This window comes from Centruroides sculpturatus, unplaced genomic scaffold (genome assembly GCF_000671375.1).
Source record: "Centruroides sculpturatus isolate CEXI.00-Female unplaced genomic scaffold, Cexi_2.0 scaffold1200, whole genome shotgun sequence".
NCBI classification, from domain to species: domain Eukaryota; kingdom Metazoa; phylum Arthropoda; class Arachnida; order Scorpiones; family Buthidae; genus Centruroides; species Centruroides sculpturatus.
In genome coordinates this window covers 138,066-147,703 of record NW_019385440.1, presented here as the reverse complement: position 1 = coordinate 147,703, position 9,638 = coordinate 138,066, and the positions used below count along the sequence as shown (strand labels likewise).

Below are 9,638 nucleotides of genomic sequence, written 5' to 3'. Positions count from 1 at the left end.
TTTGCTGGAATCAGAGACGAGCCGCCATTTTACTCACCATAGGTAACATTATCCAATTGTGCTTACTTACTATTGCAGTCTAAAGATTGGTGACACTTTGAATTTCATAGCAATTGGTTTTTGCGACAAGCACACCTATTTGTGGCAAAGATCTTATTTTCACTTTACCGAGTGCCTAGTAGGTAATATGCGGATTACCTAGATACTCTGCACATTATCTAGGTAATTTAAGAAATGGAACAATTTTAGCAACTTTAACGGATCACCCTAGTTAATCTGCAGATTAGCTAGGTAATGTACACATTAACGACTTTCAAGCTTTAGCGGTAACATATACAGTATTGTATACAAGATCTATAGTCCTTAAGGTATCTTTTACGTACAGCAATTTACACCTGTAATTTACATGAATAAAATAATTTTTTATAAATGATTTTAAAAAATATAAATGGAAACACTCGTTAATTGTGTCAAGTCTTTCAGAATTATCATTAACATTGAGAAAATGAAATTATAATTAAGCTAGCAAATTTCAAAACGTAGGTTCAGTGAGAGAATGATAAGATTAAGGTAATGTTTTTATAATTAAAAGTTCAATGATTTCATACGAAAGAAATTCATAATGCTTTTATATTTCGAAACTGAATATCACATAATAGAGATATCTCAAATGAAAATATTACATTTTATTTCATTTAATTGCAATTAACAAGCGTTACAATATTTTTGTTGGTGCACAATAAAAAGGCGTTGCCATTATTTTCCGCTGCATGTTTTACCAGGAATGGGAAAAGTCGGTGTACTTTCGGACAATCCTTCGCAGAAGCACCTAAAAAGTAAGCAATAGCCCTTACTACCTCCTTGGTTCTTGCAATCAAGTTTGCAGTTTTTGTTTTCTCCCGTGGTCACGCATGCGAGTTTGCAGCCCGTTTCCTTGTTCACCAGATAACCTTCTTTTGCCCACACTGTTCCTGCAACAAATACAAAAAAATGGACTTGTTTAACCGTAAGAAGTGATACTTATTAATATAATAAAAAAAAGTACATTATTATTATATCACATGAACATTGAAAACAGTCCTGATTATAGATATGCAATTTAAACACTAGGGAGATGATGTGTCATTCGTAAATTATCTAGCCAAGAAAATGACATTCTAATGAATATCTTGAGGACACAGTTTCTTGTAAATCTGAATTTATGATGTTATTCTATTTACCCACTTCTCTCAAATCAACGCATAGAAGTGACTGCAAATAGAGAATTCAATAAAGCAAATAGCGATCACTGTACTAAAAAACTATCACTCATTAAGACATGTCTACATATTCATACTTAAATATAAAGACCATCAGTGGCCGAGTGGATAACACAATTAAACTCGTGTACTTTAGACGTGTAACGCTTAAATAATAATTAAAATACCTAAATAATAGAAAATAGAAATTAGTGACCCGTAGAGTATTCTCTTGAAAAGAATACCTTTTTGGCAGATTGCCTTTGTGTTGCATTGCTATGTATTAATCGAATACAAATTTCATAGAACATAAATAATTCAACGTTAAGAAAGTTTATGCCATTTCGAGCAATTTAATTCAGATTGTTCCAATTACTATAATACTAAAATAAGTTTATCTAAATTTTTATATTTTTTCCACTGAATATATGTGTAAAACATTTTTGATTCAAGTCATATATGAAAGAACAAGCTATAATCTGCGAGTGTTTCCATTTCCACAAAAAATACAATATAATGTAATAAATATAACGCGAATTTCATAACTTTTTTATAAATTGTAACGATACTAAATTATGCCATTTATAAAATTAACAACCAATTTAATCAATTATAAGTTCATACTCACCGGATAGGACCAAACAAGCGGTGATTATCGACAACAAGTTCATCTTCGAAGCTATCTAAACGAGTTTAGAATGAGTTACCAAGAGCAGAAGTCGATATTTATATACATTAAATGCATACAAGTACAACGCGTACACGTGGATTCTGCATGCTCGAGCCATCTGTTTCTGAACAATTATAACAACATTAATGAGCCATTAAACAGAGAAATCACATTTTGAAATTTCTCTATTTGAAGAAGGAATTAAATTCGTACCGAGTACAGAAATGTTCATGTGAAATACAAATAAATACAGAAATGTCATTAAATTTTTTAAAATAAAAATCACTTATTTTACTTTAAGTCGAACAAGTTCTTGGAACACTTCACGATCATTTAGATATTTCAAGTTTAGAGGCATGTAATAATATCTCGTGGTTTTCTCGTTTAATCGAGTCCACAAACCTATCCTTCGTTAAGGATTTTTTTTCAAATTAGTGAAGCTAAGCTTAATGAAGAAAGGAATATTTGTTGAACATTAGATCAGAAAATTAATACAAGATTCACAATTTGATCAAACATTGAATGACGATGAACAATGTGCATGTACGTTTTTTTTTTAAAAAAAGTCGTAAAAGTTTTCGGGCAACAGAAAAATAGAAACTATGAAAAACTTGTAGGAGAATTTCTCGAAAAGTACAGTAAAATGGGTTGAAGGATGTCGCTTAAACTACACTTTTACATCCGCATTTCAATTATTTTTTCCGAAAATTTGGGTGCCATCACTGATAAACTAGAGGTAAATGATATTCTTAAACTGAAAATATTTACGTGCTCGAAAATTATGTTTGCCCCATTCATAAAAAGTGTTGTTTATACATCTATATACTCGCTATAATATATATTCCATAAATATTGTTGTTTTTATATTATTTGTTAAGTAGTGTTATCAGACATTTTTCCTGATCCTTTTGTCCTCCCATTTGAGTGCCATGAAACCCGAGAAAAGCCCTACTCAGTTTTTTTTTTTTTTTTTTTCATTATTGCTTGATCATCTCATACTGAGTTCAGCAGCATTATTTCTCGACAGCACATTATCGTATCAGTAAAACAAAAATAGATGTTTGGGTGCCTACAATCAGATTTAAATTCGATAAATATTGGGAATCGTATTACCAATATGCGTGTTAGTGGTACTTATATGTGTTCAATGGCCTTTTTAGAGTAGAAATAATTAAATTAGATTTTAGTGTGCGAAATGTTAGAAGAGTTTTCGTACTACAAAGTAGAATGGTGACGTAAAAATTTAACTGTATTTAAATGTGCATCTATTATCTGCAGGATAAATAATATACAACTGTTGTTTACACGATAAAGAAATAACTGAACCTAAAAAAGTTCGGTTTAAATTAGAAACAAATTATTATAAACATTACTCAGGTTTTATTCCTTATGAAAATTACCATAAAACGAAACAAAGAAACATCACTGTCGATTTTGTTTGTTTGTATATAGCAACGCTACACGTGGCGATGTGCCAAAGGGTTGCCTTCTGTGAGGATATTCTAAGGGAAACTGTCCCTATTAAGGTGTTAAAGACGTAAAGTTATTCCAGAATACTCCACGTAGCCAGTGGTGTTTTGCACTCGGCCACTAGTAGGCCTCTGTGTTAAAAATATACTGTTTATTAACTAACAGATGACACAGTCGTTACTCGGACAAAAGGTAACGATAGCGAAGATTAAGATTATAGAATTGTAGTCAATCTTACCCGTTTTCACCGTGTGCAAGAATTCGGTCTTTCCTCTTTCGAGAGTAATTAAAGAATTTTTAGATGTATCTTTTAGACACATCTAAAAATTCTAAAATATGTTCGATTTTCCGCAGAAATGCAAAAAACCGTATTTAAACAGTACACAGAAACCAAGTTTTTCTGGATATTCTTAACCTCCTTTTTCCGCAGAAAAGAATTTCCAAAAATCCCTTCTTATTGTACATTTTCATGACGTACTATGTGAAATCTGCGATTTTTACGCCGATGTCCGAAAAATCTTTGTAAACAACTCCGAGGAAAAACCCACTCTTGGTGAGAAGTATATCAGAGGTCACCGATTGTTTTCACATTAAAATGGGAAAGTTGACACTTAATTGATCGGAATGCACCGTAAGTTTCAACAGAAGTCGATCACGTGACTCATTTCCTACGAATAACGTATAAAAGCTCGAGTCCCCGGAAGCACCGAGCGATCCCTCGGAAGTTATACTTGGTAGACGTGCCATATTTGTCTCCATACTCCGGACCGAAAGGATATACCACCAACCACAGTCATTTGAACTTCCATCGCCATTAACGAACCTATTCAACGAACGCATATTAGACATATCCGCATACAGGTATTTGTACTGCTCTCTCTCAGACTAGCAGGTAAAGCTATTAGAGCGTTCCTTTTGTATAGTGAACTTACTTTATCGCATTTAACCTATGTATCCTAGCTTAGTTCTATAAATAAATGCTTGTTTAGTTTTTAAACCTGTCTCCTGTCTTTGAAGGACACCTGCCGACTTACCAACGCACTCCCCACTCAAATTTATTGCCCTCCTAGCCATCCGACAAGCCGAGAACGGGTTTTACCAACATGTTGCAGAGTGAGTGGTCATTTGGGATGAGCCCAGTGGCCCACTGCTAATCTCACATACTATAACTGTGTACCATATTGTAACTTTCAACTTCTAACCGTTTACGTTCTGCGCTTATTATTATTAATATTAAACCATCTCGATTATATATATATAGATAAATATCTGTAATATCGTAGTATGAGTTAATCTAACAGCGAAAGTTACTATAAAGAAATAGGTGAAATAAACAGTCAGAACAACAATAATTGTTTTTCTCTCCAACAAATAAATAAACTAGTGGCATGTAAATAAATAGCAATTAGCGGTTTATTTAGCCTGTGTGTTTTAATTTTTAATATTTGATGCGTATCAAATAAGACATAACGTTAAGTGTCTTATTTAATACACATGGAAACAAGCAACTGTTCCAAAGCAACCATTCTTAACGTAACTTTAAAGCACCGCAGCATAAGTCTCTCACAGGCTAGTAATTTTGTAAATTAATAGGGCACTCAACATAGACATTTCTAATTTGCAGGCATTCGCTAAACACTAGCGCGAATTTCTTTCCCTCCCTCTGTAAAAATGACCGTTGCTATAAGAGTTCCTATTGATATAACGATAAAACATTCTCAATTCAAAGTTGTACTGCATGAAAAATAAGTACTAATTCTATTAAATGTATTCTGAAATATTAAGAAAGAATTTAGAACAGGCTTTCACCAATGAATCGATTAAATATTAAAGTACTCGGCCTGAAAGAAACTGTTGTTTCCATGCTGTATACGTATAGGTTAAGTGACTTTTGTACGTTGTCTTGTTAATTTTATAATTATANTAGATAATTTTGAATGCAGATGTGAGCAAGGAACGGCCGTTTTGTTGTTCACTTATATTTCAGTATATATGCACTGTTAGTGTTCACTCTCGTTGTTGCAAAAATCCTTCACTTTCTGGTTTTGACCTTCTGTACAAGGAATAGCCATCATCTCCTGTTTGAGTTTCCGCTTTAAATTCTCGCTTTAACACCTTAGCGATCGGTCTGGTAGCCGATTACTAAAGTTTCATTCATATTATATTGAGAATAATGATATACTCTGTTAATTAAACAGTGTAATTAGTTAACATAAGCCACCCCTGCTCTTGAATGTCTATCAATAGAAGAATTTGAGTAAATTTTAATGATGTATACTTACAGTTGGTTGTTGAGTTTTGCGGAGAGATAAATTGAAAAATCGAATAGTTGTAACATAAACTAGTAATACATTAATAAGATTTAAATTCACTAAATTTCATTATTCTTACTTGTACATGATATTGTAGATTAAACATCTGTAAGACAACATTGATATAATCAATATAACACGCATTATTAGATAGTATTTTATATGATTGCCAATAGCGTAACAAACGGAGGGGTCCAAGAGGGTCAGGGTCCACTTACTTTTGTAAATAAGTGAATTAAGAAAAATTGAAATTACTACAGGAAAAAAATTTGAATGCGACATGTGTAAACAATATCAGAGTTTACATTTCATCAACATTGATAGTGGCTGCATTCACAATGGTAAAGGGTAAATTTAGGTTTGGACTTTGTAATTCTGATCCCCCTAATATTATAACCGAACAGGGGCATGAATTACAACGTGCAAACGCAAATTCACCCCTGTCCCATTGTGGATGAAGCCACTAGCACTATGGACGAAAGGTCATTACGCTACCGACAATTGCATAGTGTTTAATTAAAAAGCAACATACCGTTTGTAATTGCTGATGTGGTGAAGAAGGCATCTAAACAATTAAAGAAAATACACTTAAATGTGTATTACTAGGTTCGTTTCTATTTAATTATATTAAGCATTAAGATCTTACAAATTGTTGTTGCTGATTTACTGCATATAATGCCTGAAAAATTAAATAATAAAATTTAAAATGATATAGTAGGCCTACTTCAGTTATAATAAATGAAATTATACCTTAAATATTGATCTTGCCGGTTGACTGAGCAAATCTGCAAGAAAATTAGAATTAGTTATAGTAAGAATTTAGAAATTTAAGAAAATTCTCATAATGATGCATAATTTCAATGATCATTAACACTTAATTTATGCTTGATATTTCATTAATATTTTTCAGTATAATTGAAATTTATGAAATGTTACTGTGCAACATTGTATACATTTCTCTTTTATGCATACAAAGTAATAAATTAATAAATAAATTAATAAATCTAAAGTTTCTGAATAGTTAAATGTGGTTTATGAAAATTACATTCATAAATTTTTTGATTATTTTTTAATATTAATTTCATTAGAATAATATAAGCCACAATATAAATATGTTTTTCAACTCTGAAAATATATTTTTAAACAACTTGCTGCATTCGCGTGACGTTGCTCGGAGTTTTCGGGGATGGGGATGGTGAGTTTTGTTGGGAGAAGGTAAAAAGACAATAGTCTTAATAACTAAAATGTACATTTATTAAATTGAATATTTAAAATAAGTGGGCTTTAAAGACAGTTGAAGTGAGAACCCCCACAGTATTTTATCTATAGTGTTGATGAATATTTCTGAAAAATTTCGTGCGGATGTATTAAACGATATATAACTGTTTATTTAACACATATATGGACCTACAATAAAGCAGATTTTTTTTTTGTTTTGACAGTAGTTATAATTGACATTCTTCAATTGATACGAATAACATCGTTCGCATGCAAAAAAGCGAAACATGTTAATACAATTTTTATTAACAATGTTATTTGTTATTTATTTCAAACGCTGTTATTGAACTGTAATTTTGAATCGTTATAATACTAAACGTCTTTTCTATACCAATAAGTTATTTTGTCATTCAGTTAAATGTCGAAGATTCAAATTTTGATAATATTGCTTCTGCACACAAAAGAAAGCGAAGTTAAATACATTAAATTAATTTTATTTTAACAATAAGGCAAAGTTTCCATATTAATTATTAAATGATTTAATATTCAATAAAATTAAAACACAACAATTGTATGAAATAATATAACACCAAAACGAAATTATTTTTTATTTTCTTTTTATTTTTACGTTAATAAATTAAATTAGTTTATTTTATTTAAGGTTTTCCAGTTTTTTCATTCAATTTATCTAAAATATGACATATTCCTGGTCTAATTTCTGATATTTCATAAATTAAGATTACAAATAATTTGTCGAGTAATAGTTTTATTATCAATACTAGAATTAATTATTTCCTTGATGGATATTTCTCTTAATATTCGGGTACATGACAATTTCAAATAATAATATAGCAATAAGACAAAGTAAAGTAGGGAAATAGTTTAATATAATAATTATTTAAATTATATTTGTTACTTATTTATTAAATACTTACTTATACAATGTATTGATTTTAAAAATATCTGTTTTTTTGTTTAATTAATAATTGTTCGTAAGATAAAATATCGCAAAACAACAAGGCTCTTTAAAATATTTGCGGCAATAACAATTTTTTAATATTATTCAATCTTAGACACCCAAGAAGGTTGATGTGTAAACAATTATAGTTTTTTTTTCTATCTGTCCACCTTTAAATAAAAATAATTCATTATACGTTGTGAAATAATTTAATAAATTTTCTAAATTACTATGTTTGATCCAGCCAGTTATATCCGATGTTTTTTGTCTATAAAATTTAATTCATGAATTTTTTTGCTAGTAAAATTGACTTGTCATTGATCATTTGCCGATAATTGATACTTTTTAACAGAATCTATATAAATGTCTTTTTTTTTTTTAACTCTTCTGCCCTGTGGGCACTAAGAGGGCCACTTTTTGCAGGCCCATTAAGGGTTCGGCCAGGCCAACAATGGGGCCATGTTTGATCCAGCCAGTTATATCCGATGTTTTTTGTCTATAAAATTTAATTCATGAATTTTTTTGCTAGTAAAATTGACTTGTCATTGATCATTTGCCGATAATTGATACTTTTTAACAGAATCTATATAAATGTCTTTTTTTTTTTAACTCTTTCTGCCCTGTGGGCACTAAGAGGGCCACTTTTTGCAGGCCCATTAAGGGTTCGGCTAGGCCAACAATGGGGCTGCTGGGTGGTGAGGGACGGTGCCCGACATCCAAACGGAACACCCCCGAAAAGATCATGGGTTTATTTTCGACACGTTCGGATTCGAACCCGGGTCCCCCAGAGCGGTAGGCTGCCACTTTGACCGCTCGGCCATCCAGCCGCTGTATAAATGTCTATTACAGCTTTTATAGGACTGTGTAATGTTTTTATGGTCAACTGTCGATAACTTCAAATGCTTCAAAATCTATTAGAATCGCATTCTGTAATTTTATATAAANTAAAAATAATTCGTTATACATTGCAAAATGATTTCATTACTTTTGTAAATTACTATGTTTAATCCAACCAGTTATATCCAATGTTTTTCATTTATAAAATTTAATCCATGAATTTTTTGCTAGTAAAATTGACTTGCCATTTATCTTTCGCATATAATTGATACTTTTTAACAGAATCTATATAAATGTCTATTACAGCTTCTATAAGACAGTGTAATGCTTTTATGGCCAACTGTCGGTAAATAATTTCACGCTCTCTCATTTGAATTGCTTCAAAATCTATTAGAATCGCATTCTGTAATTTTATATAAATAAAAATTGGGATTAGTGTTATTTTATATTTAATAAGAAAATAACGAAAATATTTCATACATAAATATTTTTTACTGACCATATAAAACTAGTAGCTCGGGACGCCCCCTAGTGGGCGTTCTTTACAAATCTCCATGAGGCACGGTTCCTTTGACTTTTTTGTTCCTATAAATATGCTCTACAGCTCTGTTAAAGTCCGAATGGTAAGATTTACTCTCCGAATGAAGAGGTGGCGACCCCCCAAACCGTAGACCCCTGTACTAATAATAAAGTCAAAGGAACCATACCCTACTGGCGACCCTTCAAGAGATAGCCCCTGAAATAATAAATTCCTATTACAAATATACTGAATTATTTATATTGTTATATCGACCAATAATAATTTATTGGCCAAATGAATAATATAAATTTATATTGTTAATTTAAATAAAAATTAAAATTGTTAATTTGAATGTTTGAAATATGACACACGATAGGGGCGCCTCTAGTGTCCGTTATCAAACGGTTACGGGACA

The 9,638-nt window shown here is 31.1% G+C and overlaps 1 protein-coding gene across 1 annotated transcript; it reads right to left on the bottom strand.

Annotated features, from left to right (window-relative positions):
• Positions 1-690: 690 nt before the first annotated feature.
• Positions 691-1,952, bottom strand: LOC111639026 (toxin Cll5c-like). Its single transcript, XM_023384805.1, has 2 exons — positions 1,867-1,952; positions 691-971 (listed from the first exon to the last, which is right to left on the bottom strand). Exons 1-2 carry the CDS (start codon positions 1,907-1,909, stop codon positions 757-759), a joined length of 258 nt encoding a protein of 85 aa, XP_023240573.1. The 5' UTR covers positions 1,910-1,952; the 3' UTR covers positions 691-756.
• Positions 1,953-9,638: the final 7,686 nt, after the last annotated feature.

What these genes read in the sequence shown, in the direction of transcription:
- LOC111639026 (XM_023384805.1), bottom strand. Translation starts at nt 1,909, where the DNA reads ATGAACTTGTTGTCGATAATCACCGCTTGTTTGGTCCTATCCG. An exon ending in CGCTTGTTTGGTCCTATCCG is followed by an intron (nt 972 to 1,866) that starts GTGAGTATGAAC and finishes TATTTGTTGCAG; the next exon opens with GAACAGTGTGGGCAAAAGAA.